This window comes from Sphaerodactylus townsendi, linkage group LG09 (assembly GCF_021028975.2).
Source record: "Sphaerodactylus townsendi isolate TG3544 linkage group LG09, MPM_Stown_v2.3, whole genome shotgun sequence".
Taxonomy (NCBI): domain Eukaryota; kingdom Metazoa; phylum Chordata; class Lepidosauria; order Squamata; family Sphaerodactylidae; genus Sphaerodactylus; species Sphaerodactylus townsendi.
The window spans coordinates 21,085,100-21,107,068 of NC_059433.1; the positions used below are offsets into that span (position 1 = coordinate 21,085,100).

A 21,969-nucleotide genomic window follows, 5' to 3' on the forward strand; every position below is an offset into this window, starting at 1 on the left:
CCATTACGCATGTCAATCAAAATTTACAATTCCAGGTTAAACAATCTGAAGTGTAAACTTCAGCAGAAGTTGACTGTCTCTTCCTTGTTCACATGAAAAAGTAGCATAAACAAACTTCACTTTAATCCTTGTAGCACCAAATCAGTTCTCCCTCTGGTTTCTACTGGTAGCCACTCAGTTGTTCTATGAAGCTCAGGAAGGCATGTAATTGGAGGTACACTGTCTTTTAACACAGAGGTTCAGTAGGCAGCCCAATCCAAAGGGGGGGGGGGGTTAGCTGCATGGCAGCCAGAGATGGCACCACTGTGGTGCAGCCCTGCCTCTTCCAGAGAGATTTTAGGTGGCACAGCAAGCACAAAAACAGCAAAAAAATCCCCAGCTGTGCTGCAACCCCCCCATACAACTCAATGGGCTGCACCGGCTTTTTTGATGGCACAAGAATGCCATCAAAAGAGGGCGTTCCCAGGCTGAAAGCTGTGCTGCGGGTAGGCAGGAGAAGGAATGTGGCTGGGAGACCTAGAGTCACAGCAGGCAGCATGTGAGGTGTGGTCAACCAGGCTGGGAGACCTAGAGTCAGGGCAGGCAGCAGACCCAGGCATGGTCAAGGCAGTCCAAAGTCAAGACACAGGCAAGAGATCAGGCAGGCAGGAGGAAAGTCGGAGGTCAGAGGGAGACCAGGCATGTGGGGCACACCACGGAGTACACTCGGTGCACCCAGACAGAGCCAAACCCAAGGCAGGGTTTATACAGGGAATTCTGGTTACTGAGGCTGGGATCCCTAAAGGACTGAGTCCTCCTCAGATGCCTCCATTTTGCAGAACCTTCTGCCCTACCTAGCAGCAATGCGAGCACTTCTTTTATCCTGTAATTGTGGCCTCTGCCTCCTTCATGCAGCTGGCTCGCTACTGGGCTCCTCTGAGATTCCTGATGGCTCTCCCAGCTGCAAGGCATCAGGCTCTACCTTGGCTTGGAAGGAAGGGCTTGGGGCTGTCTCTGCTGCCTGCACCTCTTTGGCTCCACCACATCTTCAGGCCCTGCAGCAGAGTCGTCAGTGTCCAGGGATTGGCTCATGATAAAAACCCACCTGAATCTGACTAAAGTTGGTTCCACCCTTGGGAATGACCCCATTGACCACAGTGTGGGGTTCTGTGCTGGAAAAGTACCGGTGCAGAGGTTTAGGACGATGCCCAGCCATCGTGTGGCTGTGCAGCAAACCAATACTGGATAACTGGCCCTGCAGCTGCGTAGCAGATTCCACTTATGGCAGCGTTAGATGCGGGAGTGACGCCAGTTCTAAAGCCCTTTTAGCCCACACTTTGGTTTGCAGTTAGTCACCTATTGAAGAGCTGCTGAAATAAATGATACACATTTGTCCACTCCCCCTTGTAAGCCATCTAAATCGATGTTTTCCCACATATTCAAACACCAAATTGAACAAGCTGACTGAATTTTGTTTGATGTACTTTTTCTCATCTGTGCTGGAGCGACTGCCAAACGCTTTCTTTGGGTGAACTGGAGTTTAAATGAGATAGAACAGAAATCTCTCACTCCACCCTCTTTATGGTAGGTATTTTTGCATAAACATCGACCATGTTTCCAGTTAATCACCTTTTGTTTCTACATAAGAAGGTCCGCAGATCATTTCCTTGTAGATAATGTGTTCATGTGATCATTTGGGCTGTTCCTTTTTTAACCTTTCACCACTATTTCTGAAAGATGAAACATCCAACAGTTTACCTAGTACTCTGAATGCGGCTGCCCTTAAGATGCCAGGATGCCATTCTGTTCTCGTTCAAATCCCTGCTATAAAATGTGATTCTTCTACTGCTATATACCCTGAATGGCACTTTCACTGAGCCAGACAATTTTTTTGCAAGCGCCATTAAGACACAGACTTAGGGCATTCCCATAAGGCAACAGTGGTTCAGAGGTGGTTTGCCATTGCCCCCCTCCACATCAGGACCCATTACTCCTTGGAAATTGCCCTTCCAAATACTAACCAGAGCCAACCCTGCTTGACTTCTCAGATCTGACAAGATCAGGCTAGCATGGGGCTATCCAGGTCAGGGAGCCAGCCATGCCCTCCACCCCTAAATCTCTTTCCTGCTTTGTAACAGCCAGATCAATCTCTGCATAGATACAACACAGGATTTTCACTCCATCACTTGACCTTGACTTACTCTAACAGCAGGATCCTGAGAAAAGGTACTCCGGTCTAAGCCCGTTTATTTCAACGGGCTTAGACTGGCGTAACCCTATTTACAACTGCACTGTAAACCACATTCAGTTGTCCGGTCCTGCTTGGGTTTTCCTTCCCCTAAACAATTTGGCGACATCCACAAAGTTAACTTGTCTCATTGCCCACCCACAGCATTGGATTACCAATGGATAAATCAACCGGTGCTGATTCCATGGAGTAACCCCACCGCTTACTTTGTTATGAAAGCTGTCCTACAGTTTCCTTCTTTTAAGGCAGTGATCACTCCTTAAGAGGAAGAGTCCTTTTAAGCCATGATTATTACAATTACTCTAGATTAGGGATAACAAACTCATTTGTTTCAAGGTCGGGATATAGTATAAACGTGACTTGGTCGGGCTGGGACTGGAATGCCTTGACTGGTGAGAGCCCAGCAGGCTCCTCAGCCCAGATTGGCATGGGGGGGCGGGGAGAGGAGGAGGAGAGAGAGGGCAGCTTGAGAGGGCTTATGAGCAGAGGTGGGATGCAGCCTATTCGCACCTATTCAGTAGAACCGGTCGAGAACTGGTTGTTAATGATTAACTCCACTAGGGACAAGGGGGCAATCTCTGTCCCTGGGTACAACAAATCTTGTCAAGTGGGGGATGCAAAATCGCCCCCCAGAGCCCCCCTGCCCCCTATGGCACCCTCCATCCCCTACAGCACCCACCCCCCACACACTTACCTTCATTTCAGAGCGAGAAAGGAATTGGCAGACAATCCCTAACTTAAGTCTCTTTTCTGCAGCAGATAGCTTTTGCCCTTAACAAAAATGGCTACAGTAATAGCCAAGTAAAACCCCAAATAGCTTCCGCCCTTAACAAAAATGGCTGCAGTAATGGTGGTGAGATAGGTCTGAAAATTGTGGAGGTAGGTTTTAAAAGAAAATATGACCTACTTTCAGTTATTTAGAGGCAAGTTCTGCCTCATGAGGGAGGGGGGTGGGCTTGAAAACTGGCGAAAGGGGTGGGAATGGGATGGAGCCAAGGGGTGGTGGTGGAGTGGGGAAGAAATTTAGCACTTTAAAACTGCATTATACAAACAGCACACAAGCAGCAATTTATATATCTTAGAGATTAAGAATGTGAAGTTTACAAATTAATCTCATAGATGCTAGAATGCATTCAGCCATGGACAATTGAACCTGCAACATTTTAATTAGTAGTTTTTTATATTATGCTATTAAATGGAGTTGCATAAGCCATTTAGTTAAAACAATTATGCAGGTACACGTATGTGATTTTACAATATTGTGTCTCTTAAAGTAAATTCATAGATAACTAAGGAGTACAAGTCATATATTGTTCCAACCTCCAAGTGGTGGCTGGAGATCTCCTGGAATTGCAACTGATTTCCAAGCACAGAGATCAGTTCATCAGGAGAAAATGGCAACTTTATATGGTACATTCTGTATGGTATGGGTGTGGGGAAAGGTAGTATGGATCCCTCGAGAGAAAGTGACAGTTAGTCTATTTTCAGGTAATTTACAAAATATTTCAGCTGATCTGGTGCAAAAAAATCACTGGGGATGATTTGTGAAAGACTTACATGTTTAATACCCACTTGGAGCTGTTTCTCAGGCTAACAACCTACCTCATAGGGTTGGTGTGATGACAAAATTAGGAGAGAGAGTTGGTAGGCAGAAGCCCATGTAGTGGAAATTATCTATTAAAGTGGAAATTAACTTGTATTGTTGAAGGCTTTAACGGCCGGATTCAACTGGTTGTGGTGGGTTTTCCGGGCTGTGTGGCCGTGGTCTGGTGGATCTTGTTCCTAACGTTTCGCCTGCATCTGTGGCTGGCATCTTCAGAGGTGTATCACAGAGGGAAGTCTGTTACACACTGTGTCCAGTGAGAAGGGAATGTTTTATTTTTTAAAATTTATACCCCTGCCGCAGCACTGCCCACGCAGCTCTGGAACGCCCCGCCCCTGGAATGCCCAGGCCACACCCCCACCATGTCACGCTCCACCCGCCCCATTGGCCCCACCACCATTGGAACCTGTTGTTAAAATTTTTGAATCCCACCACTGCTTATGAGGCAGCTGAGCCCCCCCGCCCCCCAAAGCTGGCTTGCATGCCTGATCAGCTCTCTCAAGGGGCCAAATGTGGTCCCCATGTTTCACGTTTGATGCCCTGCTCTAGAATGTTCTGTGAAGGACTAAACTCAGTTGGGTTGATTTCAAGCTAAATCTGGTTTATTTATTAGTTCATAATGACATAATTGAGAATTCGTGGAGGTGGAAGGAAAACATCGATTCATCGTAACAGAAAATCAACCTGCAACCTTTTCGTAGTTGTCCCGGCAGCTATTTCCTGCACTGTCCGTACTGTGATTTATTACTATGAAAGGGTGGGAAATAGAACGGGAGAGGCACAAAGGCGGAAAAAATGTGCAACCTGATTCAGCTTGTGACTCAGTCGAGACCAGGATATCAGAACTGTAATCCTGACTATAGAATTTGGATGCCACTACAGACCTTCTTTGGTGGTGGCCCAGAGATTGTAGAACAAGCTTCCCCTTGAGGCGCATTAAGCAACTTCTTTATGCATTTAGAAAATTAGTAAAGGTGCATCTATTTTTCCTGGCCTTTGGCTGAACAGATAGTTTCCCCCTTTAGGTAATATCATGCATTTTCAAGTATTTTGGCAATATCACGTATTTTTCTAGTTTTTAATAGGTTTTATGAACTTTAAACTGGCTTTATTGTTACATGTGGCATTGTTTTTAGGTCGCATCGGATTTTGTGATTTTTATGAGCCTTATGTCGTAACCCACCCTGAGACTTTTGGGTGTCAGGCGGGATAAAGACACGCATCGATCAATAAATGAATACCTGGTATCCTATTGAGCGTCACCCAGAAATGCTCATCGGGGCTGTAGGTGTCTTTGGACCACTCCAGCAAATCCAGGGCCCGCTGGTCTTGGAAGAGGAACTCCACGAAGGGTCGGGTGAGGGCCACGTAAGCGGAGCCAAAGTAGATGGTCAGGTTGTGGGGCGGAGGTGTCTTCAAGGTCTCGGTATTGACCATATGGGAAGAGCCGCGAGTCATGTGCTCCTTGAACACGTACTTGGTCCTGTGGACGGCGTGCTTCGGAGGCAGGATGCCGGGGGTGATGTTCTTCCCCTTGAAGCCTTTCAGGTGGCGGACCATCTCCCTGTTGGTCCTCAAGGGGAAGTCTTGGCCGCACATGTTGAGAAGGTACTTCCACCGCCTGGAGAACCTCAGGAGGTCCTTCATGCAGTGCAGGTCAGCCTGGAGCCGGGAGATGCCGGCGTAGACCACCGGCTCGGCTCTGGAGGCCACGAAGGCGTTGGGGAAGCACTCCAGCAGCAGGGCCACCTCTCGCTTGAAGCGGGCCGGCGCCTTCTCGTCCACGTGGACGCAGTACACGTTGTGGGGCGCGTAGAGGGCGCGGAAGACCCTCTCGAAAGTCGCGAAGTCCTTGTGGAGCGTGATGCTGAAGGCCAGCGGGAAGGCGGCTTCCTCGGCCGACAGCACCCGCGGGAGGTAGTGGCTGGCGGTCCCGTAGTCCCCGCAGGGCGCCGAGCCGTTCCGGGACGTCCGCAGGTGGTTGTCCCACACGAAGACTTTCCGCTCCTGGGTCAAAGCCTCGCACACCTGGGCCAGGTGATGGCCCTCCGGGGACCTGGGCACCCTCGGGGCCGGGAAGGGGAACAGGCCCTGGCGCAGGACCAGCAGCGTGCCCAGCCCCCCCAGGAGAGCCACGGCCAGCAGGTGGGGCGGCTTGGGGCGCAGCATCGCCCTCGCGAGCGCCGGGTTTTTCACGGCAGGCCCGCTCCCCCCGCAGCCCTCGGCGCGAGTCATTCAGCCGGCCGCCCGCGGCAGCATCGCTCGCGGACCCCAGGGACCGCCTCGCGCGCCGCGGGCTGCTTTGCGCGCGCACCCCCTAACCGCCCCTCCGCGCGAGTGACCCCAAGCCCGGCGTCCCGCTGCCTAAATTCCGCGGCTCAGCCCCGCCCTTCTGGGCACTCTCATTTGCATATGAAAGCCGCCGCCGCCGGCTCCCCGCGCTGCCATTGGCCGGTGGGTCCACCCTCCCTTCATCTTGGGCCGGGCAGGACCCTGCGCGCACAACCGATGGCTGAAGGCGCCCCCCGAAGTGCCTGTGGCGGTTTGTGGCATGGAGAGGTGGCCCGTGAAGGGACAGAGGATGGGCTGCAAAGAATGGAAGCATTGGGTTGCACGGGCTGGAACCACAAAGGCATGCATGGGATAGCCGTCAAGAGGACGAGCCACAAGGACATGCAAGGAGCAAGGACTGGTCTCTATCAGGCGGGCTTTCATTTTATTTTTGCAGCATGGAAATTGGAACGTGCTGTGATTTCCCTTCTCATTTTCCCCCCTCCCATCTTGAGTTCTTTTCAGTGGGCATCATTCATTATTACGGGGCTGCATGTTAGATTATGCATTATGTGGCTAGAACGTGGAACCCGTAGCATTTCTCACCCTGGAAAAACAGGCAGAGCAAAGTTCCAAATTATACAAGATGCACACAGTTGTCTTTCATGGTAGTAGCAATCCTACCTGGCAAGACAAGCTTTCTAACTTTGCTGTTCCAATTGAACGCTTGCAGGGAGTGAGAATGAGAAGCAAAGTTTGGATGTGTACCCCACTTTTCTCTACCTTGGAGGAGTCTACCTTCCCCTCCCCACAGCAGACACCTTATGAGGTAGGTAGGGCTGAGAGAGTTCTGAGAGAGCTGTGACTGGCCCAAGGCCACCCAGCAGGCTTCTGGTATTGGAGTGGGGAATCAAACCTGGCTCTCCAGATCAGAGTCCGCTGCACATGTGGAGGAGAGGGGAATCAAACCCGTTTTTCCTGATTCGGGTCCACCTGCTCTTAACCATTTCCTTTCTGCTCAGACACAATCAAATTTCCCCACAAATACTAATTCAGCCCTGCGCTCTGGAAATTCCCTTTGACGTATTTTGGTTGCATGACGGTTGCTTTCAGCTTCCGCAGCACAGTTAAATGTTCCGCCTCTAGTTTTTGGAAGCTGTCTTTTTTTTTTTTTGGGTCAGATTTATATCCCTTTTACTTTGTGTGCACAGATGAACCTATGTAGGCAGCGGAAGGATGTTGCTGGCAGCTCATAGTTTGTATCACACTGGAGTGCAAATAGAAAAATGAAGATATATTAATACAGCCTATAGGTTTAGGTCTTTTTGAAATCTTGCCAGAATAGACAGAGGAACGAGATTGGCACTGGGGTTTGGTCAAAGGCTTCACTTTTGCTTTGCTGCCAGAGTGGACACAACTCTGCTCCAGACTTCCTCCCTCCGCCCGCAGCCAACTTGACTAGTGTTACCCCCACCCCCTTGCTGCTTTGCATGCTTCCCCCTCACCCTCCACTCTGTTGCTGACTATTTCCTGCTTCTTGTCGGCTGCTTTCTGTCCTGCCGTATCATTTCTAATGCTGGTGGCCTCCTCGCTCCTACATACCTTTAAATCTTTAGATTTCAAAAAATTAAATAACCATATTGATAGATCGATAAATTCATACTAATACTAATAAAATGTAAAAATAATAAGACTAGTCAATCAGTCCAAACACCCAATCAACAAATTGGGACGCCTCCAGCCTCATAGTTTTATACACAAGCAATCAGTGATTCCAGATCACACTAGGAAAAGGCTGTCGACGCTTTTTGGGTTTACAGCACATTGATCGTAAACCTACGGAGCTCAACAAACAGCAGTTCATGTTGTCCTTTTGCGGTTTGTGCACCGCCATTACTCCCCCCCACTCCTGCCATTTCCTGCCATAAAAGACAATTAGTGTTCGGGCTAAGTGTACAGATGCCATATCCAAGACCTTTCTTTAATAGTTCGACTTTTTTTTGTCAAAATACCAATCTATTGATAGATTGATATCTCAATCTATTGATAAGATTGAAGATAAAAATTAAATATTATATTAAAAATTAAAGCATGCATGTGCAATAGAGAACCAGCTGATGGGTAACACCCAGTAATGTAGCGCCAAGGGGGCAGGGGGGGTTGCACGATGCATCGGGTGCGTGCCCCTGTGGGTGTGTGGCGAGAGCATTCTGGGGGCGTGGCAGGGGCATTCTGGGGCGGTCCAGGGCGGGGGTGAACGGGGGCGTGTCGGGTGCAGGGCGCAAGTGTGCCCCGGGCGCAGTCCCCCCTCGCTCTGTCCCGGTAACGCCTGCCCCACTGTGGGTAATAATGGGTGGTGGGTAATAATGCCGAACATGCCCCGAAACAAAGACTCCCTGGTCAGTTCTCTTTGAAGTTGCAAGAACCTTGCTGTGCGTAATCAGCCATAGAATGGCCATAGAGTTGAGTGACTCGTTCAACTCAACCCTGGTGACCTGCGTTCTATTGATGAAGCTTTGGGGCCTCAGTGAAAGGGGAAGAACATGCTACCAGTGCTCAGAGGTGTCTGGCTGCCCTGCTAGGCTTCAGGCTCAGAAAGAGGTCCTTCCTGTGTTTCTACTGGAAATTCTGGTTCCTGAGACCAGCACAAGTGAAAATATTCAGCACTGTTTTTCCGGAGGCAAATCAAACACAAGTGCAGCCCTAAAGAAAGGAGGAACTGTAGGTCAACAACGGTCTGAATTATTTCCTAGGTGTTGTAAAGATTCTCCATTGCTCGAAAAATAATGACTTCCATGAGGGGTGTAGTCAGTGGTGGGATTCAGCAGGTTCGCACCACTTCAGCAGAACCGATTGTTAAAATGGTGCTTGTAAACAACTAGTTGTTAAATTATTTGAATCCCACCACCGGAACCGGCTGTTAAATTTTTTGAATCCCACCACTGGGTGTAGTAGTCTGATTTTCAGTTGTGGAGAGGTTGTTTTAAACTAGATGGATGACCAGACATTCTCTGTATCAGAGACCTTCACAAGCTGACATAAAGATCATCCGTATATCCATGCCAATGAATGCCAAAGTGTAGATAAGACAAAACAATGGTCATTTCCTTGCTCTTAGCCTGAACAGGAACTATCTAGTATTGAAGCAGGGACATGTGTATCCTAACCTCCATGAATATACTATTCTCATACAGCTCCCACTAATAGGCCAAACCAGCCATTTTGGCATTTTGGGGGGCATTTTTGAGGAGCAGCAGTGGCGTAGTGGTTAAGAGCAGGTGTACTCTAATCTGGAGGAACCGAGTTTGATTCGCCGCTCTGCCACCTGAACTGTGGAGGCTTATCTGGGGAATTCAGATTAGCCTGTACACTCCCACACATGCTAGTTGGGTGACCTTGGGCTAGCCACAGTTCTTCTGAACTCTCTCAGCCCCACCTACCTCACAAGGTGTTTGTTGTGAGGACAGAAGGGAAAGGAGTTTATAAGCCCCTTTGAGTCTCCTATAGGAGAGAAAGGAAGGATATAAATCCAACTCTTCTTCTTTTTGAGCACAGTAGGTTCTGAAAATATAGCGCTAAAATAACAAAGGAAACACCAAGAAAATTTTGATTCATTTTTACTTCGATACTCTGGATCAGAGATTCCCAGTCTTTTAAGCTTGTAGGCACCTTTAGAATTCTTGCACAGGTTGGTGGGCGCAACCACAAAATGGCTTCCGCAGGAGCTGGAACTAACAACAAAATGTCAGGAAGTGATGTCACTCCTGATACTAACAGCAACTCTGCAATGTCGGGCAGAAGCTCTGCTTCAGAATGCCTTTAAAAAGGAACATATTGTTTAGAAATATTTTGTTCCGAAACACAATGTACCCGAAGTCATTCCGTGAAGATTCTTGTGTTGTGGTGGCAGCTGTGGCTGAAACATTTTTTAAAAATCTGCACAGCCAATGAGTTTTCCAGTGGTCAGTGAGAAACCCTGTGGGACTAAAGTTCCGTCTGGCCCCACCTACTTTCTAGAAGCACTTGGTGGCCACCAGGATAAATGTAAGAAGGCCCCAATTTTGGCACTCCTCCTCCTCTAGTTAGTCAAAATGTCTTAGATGCAGAATCCCTTCCTGTAGCTGAGGCAATGTGTTGAAGGGAGTTACTGTTGTATTTATTAATTTGGTTTATTATGTTTTGATCATGGTTATTTCTCTAGCTCATTCAAGTAGAGTTGCCAATTCTGGGTTGGGAAATTCCGGATTTGGGGGTGAAACCTGAGGAGGGCAGGGTTTGGGGACAGGAGGGAGCTCAGTGGTGGCTCAAGCCAGTGATGTTTCCTTCTCCTGGGGGAGGCTGTTGGCCTGGAATAAATTACAGGCCATTTTGGAACATAGTCAGGGACTGAAAATGTAGGCCCTGAATGAAAAAAGGTAACAAGAATGTTTGAGATTGGTTTGTTTAGATAATCTAGCTCTTCAAAACTTTGCCTATAAAACTGAAATTGACATTTGTGACTGGTGTCATGAGTTGGAGGAAGATGGTGGCGAAAAAATAAAACCGTATTTGCTTATTTTTGGCTTGTACCATGACCACTAATGGAATGAGATAGGATATCCAAATAAAATAAACATCGTTTACTTTTTAGGAGTGTAAATGGACTGATAATCTCATACACCCAGGCCAGGTGATTTCCCAGAACATTTGCAGTTTCTGCCAACAGAAAAGGTCAAAACTTGGTTGGGGATCCAGCTTTGAGGAGTGTCTCTTGTTTGTCATTATCTTGTAAGCAGTGTTTGCACAGAGCTTAATGAATGAATAATGAGATATTTTCCATCTTTCTCAAATCTCTCAGTGCCATTCCTTTTGGAAGTCAGTTAGTGTGGAAGGGTGTAACTCTGTTTAAGATGGCGCTGTAACCCTCTTCCTCATTCTTGAATGGTTGCTATAACATCTAATATGGTTGCTATAACATCTAATACCGTATATATTCATGTATAAGTCGAATTTTTCAGCACATTTTTAATGCTGAAAAAGCTCCCCTCGACTTATATGCAGGTCATTAAACGTTTTTGGGTTTTTTTACTTTGCCGGCCAGCAGGGGGCGCAGTTTTTATGCTAGCGGCACCACAATTTCAGGGTACCCTCAGAAGACTCTCCTGATGATACCAGCCAAGTTTGGTAAAGTTTGGTTCAGGGGGTCCAAAGTTATGGACCCCCAAAGGAGGTGCCCCCATTCCCCATTGTTTTCAATGGGAGCTATTAGTAGATGGGGCTGCCCTTTTGAGGGTCCATAACTTTGGACCCTCTGAACCCAACTTCACCAAACCTGGCTGGTCTCATCAGGAGAGTCTCTTTATGATACCAGCCAGGTTTGGTGAAGTTTGGGTCAGGGGATCCAAAGTTATTGACCCCCAAAGGGGATGCCCCATCCCCCATTGTTTACAATGGAAGCTAATAGTAGATTTTCCATTTCTGATAATATCCCTCTTAAAATCTAAGTTGGGTTACATTTGGACATACAGATGATGATGAGGAATCCAGTTTTGAAGGATTTTAACTCTTGTGTTTTAGCTTGGTTGCTGGTTGAGCTAAGGTTTTTGTACTTTTAAAGTTCAAAAACATTTAACCTACTGATGCCTCAATTGATGTAATGTTATTGGCATCTATTTTTGTTTTTGAAATTTACCAGCAGCTGCTGCATTTCCCACCCTCGACTTATACGCGAGTCAATAAGTTTTCCCAGTATTTGTGGTAAAATTAGGTGCCTTGACTTATATGCGGGTCGACTTATACACGAGTATATATGGTATGTTTTTTAAAACCCTACCAGGTCACAATGAGTCAGTTATGATTTGAGGTAACTTTCTACCACCCCATAATATATTGTATGGAACAAGGCCTGTGAACAATGTGCCCGGCTGAAGCCTGCCAAATCTGATCAAGTTGGTGGCGAAAATCAATACAATAATGTTTGGCTTATATTCGTATTACCCCATGGCCTCTATGGAAGTAAACGCGGTAACCCAGACAAGCTAAAACTTGTCCTGTTTACCTTTAGGTAAAGGTAAAGTTTCCCCTTCAGTCGTGTCCAACCCTGGGGTACCACTGCAAGCAGTGATTTCATCGGCAAGCCGTTTTCGTGGGGTAGTTTGCCATTGCTTTCCCCGGCTATTCTTTAAGGTTTACCTTTAAGGACTTTCAATTGACAGCCAACAAAATGGGCCTGTGAAAGGTGACTCCTGTCTGCTGTGGTGCTTGTAAGCAATTTAATTTTGGCCATCAAGACACAGTTGACCTCTGGCCTATGGGTTTTCAAGGCAAGAAACCTTCGCAAGTGGTTCGCCATTGCCCTCCTCTGCTTCAAGACCCTGGTGCTCCAGAGAGGTCTCCCATCCGATTACTAGCCAGGTTGACCCTGTTTATCTTCTAAGATCTCATGAAATCCGGCTAGCCTGGGCTACCCAGGCCAGGGCGATACTATTTGATTATTTAATGACAAGCTCTAACCCTCATTTTGGAATTCTAACTATACAATCCTAAGAACACTTTTGGGCAGTAAGTCTCGTTAAGCAGACCCTGAGGAGACTGAATAGACCTACTTAGCCTTGCAGTCCCTGAGTCTGCAAGGCTAAGTAGTGAGCAGCCGTGGCGTAGGAGGTTAAGAGGTCGTGTATCTAATCTGGAGGAACCGGGTTTGATTCCCAGCTCTGCCGCCTGAGCTGTGGAGGCTTCTCTGGGGAATTCAGATTAGCCTGTGCACTCCTACACACGCCAGCTGGGTGACCTTGGGCTAGTCCCAGCTTTTCGGAGCTCTCTCAGCCCCACCTACCTCACAGGGTGTTTGTTGTGAGGGGGGAAGGGCAAGGAGATTGTAAGCCCCTTTGAGTCTCCTGCAGGAGAGAAAGGGGGGATATGAATCCAAACTCTTCTTCTTCTCTTCTTCAGTCTAAACCTCTGATTCATTCTTGAAGAGTAATTCTGTCATGAACCTTGTCTTCTATGATTCATTTTGTTTATTTTTGGATGGTCCATCTTTCTTAATTCCTATTGTAACATGGACAATTCTACAATATATTGCATGAAACAGCACGGTGGAAGGTATCATCCAGTCACATTTTTTGTTCAATGTATTGTCGAAGGCTTTCACAGCCGGAATCACTGGGGTGTTGTGTGGTTTTCGGGCTCTATGGCCGTGTTCTAGTTTGTTGTGAGGGGGGAAGGGCAAGGAGATTGTAAGCCCCTGAGATTTTGCCTGTATCTGTGGCTGGCATCTTCAGAGAATCTGTTTTTTTGTTCAATTTTTTGTTTAATTACAAATAATTTTGGCAGCAATATGATATGATGTGTTTAATAATAATGCCATAACAAAGAGTTCAGCATTTTTAATGTTGTAAAGTTAAGTTAAACTTAAGTTTCCCAAATATTCTAGCAGTTCTACTTGTTGTGACTATATGACAGTGTTTCTGTCCAAATAATATTTTTTCTGTAAAAAGATTTCTGCCTTCAACTTTTATTTTTTTCTTATCTTTCAAATCGCAGAAATTAAGATAAATATACTATAGTAGCAATAGTTTCAGTTTTTCTTAAGTACTAGGTAAACTTGCAGACTTTCTTATAGACAGTGAAGACATTTATACTTTAAAATTACATAAATATGCTAAGTTAAAATAAATAATGCATCTATATCGTTAATGTCGATTTTAAAAAGTTTAGGCTTGGTAGGAAAGTAAGTATTGCATATATTCAATGTACTCCCAAGATTTCCATTTCTTTTTTCTAAAAAATTAGTTTTCTGCCTTCGACTTTTCTAGTTTTTTATCTCTCAGATCACAAAAATCAAGATAAATATACCATAGTAGCATAGGATGCAATTTTCAGTTTTTCTTAAGTATTGCGTAAACTTGCAGTCTTTTTTTATGGACCATAAAGGCATTTATACCTTTAAATTACATAAATATGCTAAGTTAAAATAAATGATGCATTTATAGTGTTAAAGTCGGCAGAAGAAGTTTAGGCTTGGTAGGAAAGTAAGTATTGCATATATTCAATGTACTCCCAAAATTTCCATTTCTTTTTTCTAAATATTACGTTTTCTGCCTTCAACTTTTATTTTTTCTTATCTCTCAGACCACAAAAATCAAGATAAATATACCATGGTAGCATAGGATGCAATAATTTCCTTTTTAAAAATTTATTAAGTACTGAGTAAACTTGCAGTTTTTCTTATAGTCAGTGAAGATATGTATACTTTTAAATTACATAAATATGAACTAAGTTAAAATAAATGATGCATTTATATTGTTAAAATCAGTAAAAGAAGTTTAGGCTTGAAAGGGAAGAAAGAAGAAGAGGAGGAAGAAGATGATGATGATTTGGATTTATATTCCCCCTTTCCTGTTGGAGACTCAAAGGGGCTCACAAACTCCATTCCCTTCCTCCCTCACAACAAACACCCTGTGAGGTAGGTGGGGCTGAGAGAGCTCTGAAGAACTGTGACTAGCCCAAGGTCACCCAGCTGGCGTGTGTTGGAGTGCACAAGCTAATCTGAATTCCCCAAATAAGCCTCCACAGCTCAAGCGGCAGAGCAGGGAATCAAACCCGGTTCCTCCAGATTAGAATACACCTGTTCTTAACCACTACGCCACTGCTGCATATATTCATTGCCCCCCCCCCCCCCCATGTCCCTTTCTTCTCCCATGTCTTCAAAGTTTCCAGAAATGTTATGTACATCTCTAGTTCAGGTCTGCACCAAATGATTAAATCCTTTGTAGGCTGTGCTATTGTGGAACCAGTAGTGTTTCTGTGAATGCAGCTATACTGTTTCCCAGCCAATGAAATTACAAAATGGTGGCTAGATACTGACACACAAATTTTGGTTTAAGCAGAAATTTTCCAATTCAGAGTTGTCAAGCTTAGCTTATAATTTCAGTGCCAGCACTGAAAAGGCCTATCATATGTGTTGCAGTCACCCATGAAGCAGATAGCATACAAAGTACATCTTCATTAGAAGAGCCTGGTGTCCATCTAGGTTGATGCTTCAGGGGACGGTCCTTCTGATAACTTGGAACCAAATGATTTAGAACTTCAAAGGTCAAAAGTAGCCCTTTCAAGCAACATACAAATTATCAATCTAACAAAAGGTTCTCTGAGACAAGATTGCTTTACTTAGCCTTGTCAGCAATGGTAAGGAAAATACTCTCCTCACTTCAGTGCCAGCATGATGTAGTGGTTAAGAGCAGGCAAACTCTAATCTGGAGGACCGGGTTTGATTCCCCACTCCTCCCCCTGAGCAGCGGACTCTTATCTGGTGAACTGGATTTGTTTCCCTGCTCCTACACATGAAGCCTGCTTGGGTGACCATGGGTCAGTCATACTTCTCTCAGAACTCCCTCAGCCCCACCTACCTCACAAGGTTCCTGGTGGGGGGGGGGAGGGAAAAGGAGTTTGTAAACCGCCTTGAGTCTCCCTACAGCAGTGATGGCGAACCTTTTCGAGACCGAGTGCCCAAATTGCAACCCAAAACCCACTTATTTATTGCAGTGCCTATACGGCAATTTAACCTGAATACTGAGGTTTTAATTTAGGAAAAACAGTTGGCTCCGAGGCACGTGTTACTTGGGAGTAAGCTTGGTGAAGCAACTGTGCAACACTTCGAAAGGATGAATCACTACCCTAGGAAGGTTTACTCAGAAGCAAGCCCCATTGCCAGCAACCGAGCTTACTCCCAAGTAAAGGATCATGCCCAGGCCTCCTAGATATGTGAGTGTGAGGGGTGATTTTCCACCCCCCTTACATGACGTACTCTGTGCACACGTGCCCACAGAAAGGGCTCTGAGTGCCACCTCTGGCACCCGTGCCATAGGTTCGCCACTGCTGCCCTACAGGAAAGCAAAGCGGGATATAAATCCAAACACTTCTTTTTCATTGTATGCCACTTTGGATCCCCACTGAGGAGAAAAGTGAGGCGTAAATGAAATGAGTAATAGGAAAGCCACATGGTATAGCCTAATCTCATCAGATCTCAGAAGCTAAACTGAAGGGAGGAAGGGGAACCACCAAAGAGGGAGGAATGAGGAAGGTACTGGCAGTTCGCCCTCTGTTTTTCAGTTGCCTTGAAAGGCCTTTGCTGGGCTTTCCACAAATCAACTTAAGACACTCAGTTACCACTTTAGAATGTCCTCCGGGAAAGTGTTTATAGTATCTTGGCACCTACTATTATAGGAACATGTATTATTAACAGATTATTTTAATTGATGTTTAAATGTGATTTTAATTTGGATTGTCTGTATTACGTAGTGTTGTAAGCTACTCTGAGTTCATGAAACTGGGGAGGGCAGGGTATAAATAAAATTCTGTTCTGCTACGCATACACACACACACAAAGTGAATAAATATGTTCTCTAATCACCGACATTATGATTTTTTAAAAAATGGCCTTAAAATATAGCCTTTTCCAGGAGATATGTTACACATAGATTGCAGATCAAGAGACACAGGACAGGTAAAGGTAAAGGTATTCAAATACTTAGGCATAGTGTTTCAATCGAAAGGTTCATGGAGGGATCAGATAACCCAGGTACCAAGAATGCTCAAAGACTGGCATCAACTATTCTGAGATTTTTCAACTTGAAAGGTGGCTCATATGTTCCCTATGTAATTAAAGTCTTCCAAGGTAAAGTGACACCTCAGTTCCTGTATAGTTCACAAATCTGTAAAGTTCACAAATATACAAAGGCTTCCGTCCCTTGGGAACAGTTCAATCTAAATTCTTTAGATGTGTATTTGGTGTTCCTTATTGTGCACCAAATGCAATTCTTAGATCCCCATCCAAAGGGGTGTGTGAATCTGCCCTTAGGAGCAGCAGGGTGGCGGCGCCAGTGGATTTCCCCTCTCAGGGGCACTTACCCCGGTGGAGGGTCGAAACCACCACCATGTGGCTGCCGTCACCCTCCCCTGCCGATGGGACACGGTGCAAGCTCAAGCGACGCCTTAACCGATCGGAATTAGCCCCCTTAATTCTTTCAGATAGCTGCTGCTCAGTTTGGATAGATGTGGTTGAGAATAAAACACAGCTTCTCGACTTCCCCCCCTTAGCAATGTGCCATCTTTGAGAGCTAAAGAGATACTTAAACAGTATATCTGGGATACAGCTCTTCAGGCTGATAGAACTTGGGGACATCTTTATCTGGTGGAAGGGAATCATAGCCCAAATTCCATCCCAGAGAACTACCTTGGTGCTTTAGAATTTCCCAGATTCTGCAGAGCTTTCACCCTAGGCTAGCCCATTTTAAGTGCCTATCCTCAGAACTACTGGAAGAGAGATACTTGTGTATCCCCTAATTTTGGACTTCTGTTCCTTCCAATTCAAAACATTCAAAACAGTGGAATATGTATTGTTGAAGGCTTTCACGGCAGGAACCACTGGAGTGTTGTGGGTTTTCCGGGCTGTATGGCCGTGTTCCAATAGCATTTTCTCCTGATGTTTTGCCTGCATCTGTGGCTGGCATCTTCAGAGGATCTGAAGATGCCAGCCACAGATGCAAGCGAAATGTCAGGAGAATATACTACTGGAACACGGCCATACAGTCCGGAAAACCCACAACACTCCAGTGGAATATGTGTTATTATATTGTCCATTTTATAACACGTAGCTCAGTCCTACTCTAAATTCAAGGAAGATCTGAAAAATGCTTCACATATCTCCTCCTTGAAAACAAATTCTGTACCGAGACTTTATCCATAAAAAAGCGGACATTCCCAACATTTTAATAACTTCTGTATATAATTCATTACAGCCCAATATGTTTATTAATTTTAATCTCTATATTATTTTATATTTGTATCTAAATTATGTTGTTCAACTGATATTGACTGATCTTTTGATCATAATAAATGTTGGTTGATTGAAGGAAGGCAGCATAGTTTAGCCTAAGCTCGTTAGATTTCAGAAGCAAAGCAAGGTCAGTACTTAGAAAGCAGACCACCGAGGAAGACTCTACAGAGGAAGGCAATGGCATACCATCTCTGCTTCTCACTAGGGGAGTGCAGCAATTCCCCCCCCCCCCCCAGTATTTTTCAGGTTTGTCTTTAGAAAACCTGGAAATTTTCAAACCCCCTTCCCCTGCCCCCCCAAAAGCTGAATTAACATGTTGACTTTTTCAGGTTTTTGAAAATGTTCAGGTTTTTTAAACCTGAATCCAGAGGTGGGATCCAGCAGGTTCTCACCAGTTCCCGAGAGTGGGTTACTAATTATTTGTGTGTGCCGAGAGGGGGTTACTAATTGGGTCTGCTTTTCCATCTCCATGCCCTCGCCTCCCCAAGAGGCATCCTGCCAAGCATGGAAACGTTGAAGGTTCCCATATAGCAATTCGCATGTACTCAATAATGTCACTCCCTGAACTGGGTTAATCCCTTTCAGGTACTGCAGTTCATTGATTCTCAGCCTTTCGTACCTTTTATCTCACCGGTCTCTATCAAAGAACCTGTGTGTTTCACCAGTGCTGTGTTCAGATTTGTGAGTTGGGGCATTTTCTATAATGTGATGATGATTTAGAAATGACCTGGTGCAAAAAAATTTGGGGGGGTCGTGGTGGGGTGGCTGCCCATGGGGGGGCACCCAACTCAGGTTTTGCCCAGGGCTCAGGTTTGCCTGGGTATGCCTCTGGCCCCTTTGCTGAGGGGGTGGGCTGGCGAGGGAACCTGTTACTAAAATTTTTGGATCCCACCACTGCCTGAATCTCAAAGATACAGCTGCCTGCAGCAGTGCTGGATTTACCTATAGGCTTGGCAAGGTGAAGCCTAGGGCCTCAATAATCTAGGGTGCCTCCGGCCAAGGTGTATAATATTTTTGACATTGTCATAGGTCTTTCTTACACGTGCTGTCATAACACACTGTAGTCTCTAAACAACCCTTCAGTAATTTTCCGTGCCCTCCATTTCAGAATAATACGGTCTTAAGCTGATACACTTGACACTAACATTGATTTCTGTATTGATTTTGCCCTTCCAGGACTTCACTGAAGTGAACCTCCTTTTGTGACCCCATTTTGTGGACCCCATCTTCCTCTAGTTGTGAGCAGAGATGGGATCCAGCAGGTTCTCATAGGTTCCCGAGAGTAGGTTACTAATTATTTGTGTGTGCCGAGAGGGCGTTACTAATTGGTGATTTTGCCATGTGATTTTTGCCTTAGTTACGCCCTTCCTCTCAGCAGAAGCGCGCAGAACTTGAAGCAGTCTAGCAGGAGGTGCACCGGCGTGCGTGGCAGCCTGCGCCTGCGTGCATTCGTTTCCCGCCCAAGGACCGGCGCAGCGGCTGCGTCCTTGCCACAGCCCCGCCCAGTAATGCCCCGCCCCCGGAATGCCTGGCCACGCCCCCGTCGTGCCCCGCCCAGCCCCATTGGCACTACGCCACAGTTTGAATCCCACCACCATGGGAACCTGTTATTAAAATTTTTGGATCCCACCAATGGTTGTGAGGGTGTGGGATTAGGAGGGGCCTCACAAGTGGAATAGCCCAGGGCCTTCCTTTATCTAAATTTGGCACTGGCCTGCAGGGATCAGGAGATCCAACTCTCTGCTGACTGACTAGCTGCTTGTAAAGCCTGAGCAGGCCGAATTTTTTTTTTTTCCTGTAGGGTTCCAATTCAGATTTACTGAATGGCTGCTCCTGCTTCTCACATATCTTAAAAGAAGAAGAAGAAGAGTTTGGATTTATATCCCCCCTTTCTCTCCTGCAGGAGACTCAAAGGGGCTTACAATCTCCTTGCCCTTCCCCCCTCACAACAAACACCCTGTGAGGTAGGTGGGGCTGAGAGAGCTCCAAGAAGCTGTGACTAGCCCAAGGTCACCCAGCTGGCGTGTGTGGGAGTGCACAGGCTAATCCGAATTCCCCAGATAAGCCTCCACAGCTCAGGCGGCAGAGCTGGGAATCAAACCCGGTTCCTCCAGATTAGATACACGAGCTCTTAACCTCCTACGCCACTGCTGCTCCCTTTCTGGGTCTGACATGAGCCATCTGTGACTTGATAGCACTTTACACCCACACAGCCCCTTTCCTAGGGTGGCCTAAAATGTATTTTAAAAAGTGAAAGCTGAGAATCAGAAAACCTGGTTAAACTATCATGATGACACTACAACGTTATATTGATTCTTTAGGGCTTTTGGGGAAAAAGGTAAAAAAACCTAGAGCAAGATAAAAAAACCCTGATAGAAACCTTATGCATCAGGAAAACTCTAAAAATTGGTTTCCAGAAGAACCATGCTTATTCCACACATGCAGAATAATGCACTTTCAAACTGCTTTCAGTGTTCTTTGAAGCCGTGCGGAATAGCAAAATCCACTTGCAAACAGTTGTGAAAGTGGTTTGAAAACGCATTATTTTGCCTGTGTGGAAGGGGCTTTGGAGTAAAGGTGGTCCAAAAAGAGCTGAAAAACCAACCTGGTGTGTGTATTGTTGAAGGCTTTCACAGCTGGATTCAACTGGTTGTGGTGGGTTTTCCGGGCTGTGTGGCTGTGGTCTGGTGGATTCTGCATTTGCTTAGCCAGGCTGCTGGCTCATCCTGCCCCCAAGATGACTGGGATGCAATGCCACCGTAATGTGGTTGCTGGGAGGCTGACAGAGACCCCCTTGCTGTCCACCCACTCCTCTACCATGTTTTTTTTTATTTTACTCCCTTCTCTAGTCTTTGTTGAAACAGATAAGGTCATTGAAAATCCTTCTCCAATGGCGCTTCATCAGAGGAAGGAGACTTGGGGGCTCCCAAAAGTCAGCCATGTTGGATATAGTCATAGTAACCCAAGAGACACCAGTACAAGAAAGAGTGGTTTAGAGTAATGTGAACAAAAGCAATTCCCAATTGTGTTCAACTCTATGGAAAAGATGTTGGGCAGAGGACTAAAACGATCTTCTTGTAATAATAGTTTATGCAAGAAGTGCAGTAAGATGGAGCTAGGATTATAAATCTGCTTTCTCTTATGGTTATCAATCAACTAAAACAGAACCCAATGCAGTTATATTAAAGTAATATTTTGGGTAAGGTGACCAGCTAGCAGACACACACACTCGCGCAGCCGCACACACTCACACACACACACGGAGCGCACACTCACACACACACACACGGAGCCACACACTCGCACAGCCACACACACTCGCACACACACACGGAGCACACTGCCTTCTGGGGCGCTGCCGTTTCCCACCCTGTCGCAGTGCGGCAGCCTTCCAAAACCCGGGACATTGGGGAAAACCCGCGGGACGCGGGACAAGTTCTTTCAAGGCGTGAATGTCCCACCAAAAGCGGGACGGATGGTCAGCTTTATTTTGGGCCTACATTACTGCATGCCAATAACAACTGTGAGAGGCTCGGAAGTGCTGTCAGTGGAGTGCATCTTGGTCTTGGTGATTGAACTACTTCATTCTTTCCTCATAATATTTATCCAAACAGGAAAATAAAATGGATAGAAACGCCAATCTAGCTAAGCAGCAGAAGTATACGGAAGTAGGCATATCTCTAGTCTGAATAGCTGTGATTCATCCAAACAGTCATAGGATGTTTGGATCCACCTTTGTTTTAGCTGTTGGACTGGGCACCCATGGTCCCAGTTCTACACTTAACTAGTTTGTCTGGAATTGTAAGAGTTCCTTCACACTTGTTCATTTTTACAGGTAATGTAGAGACTTGGTCAACCTGTCCTTGGCCCAAAAGATATCCGGTTAGCCTCAACCAGGGTCAGGATCTTTTCTGTGCTGGCCCCAACCTGGTGGAACACTCTGTATAGTGAGACCCAGGATCAGATGCAATTCCGCAGGGTCTGTAAGACAGATCTGTTCCACCAAGTGTACTGTTGAGGCTACTAAAGTTTCCCATAATCTGGTTTCTC

The 21,969-nt window shown here is 46.0% G+C and overlaps 1 protein-coding gene across 2 annotated transcripts in view; it reads right to left on the reverse strand.

The window, feature by feature from the left end:
• Positions 1 to 21,969, reverse strand: part of GCNT2 (glucosaminyl (N-acetyl) transferase 2 (I blood group)) — a 62,798-nt gene that overhangs the window by 13,392 nt on the left and 27,437 nt on the right. Inside the window, exon 1 of one of the 2 annotated variants that reach the window (XM_048508350.1) lies at positions 5,072 to 6,176. The exons of the other annotated variant lie outside the window; for it this stretch is intronic. Within the exon in view, the coding sequence (XP_048364307.1) occupies positions 5,072 to 6,065 (994 nt within the window). The 5' untranslated portion in view covers positions 6,066 to 6,176. Of the gene's footprint in view, positions 1 to 5,071; positions 6,177 to 21,969 lie in introns of those variants that run through there. 2 annotated transcript variants of the gene reach the window in all.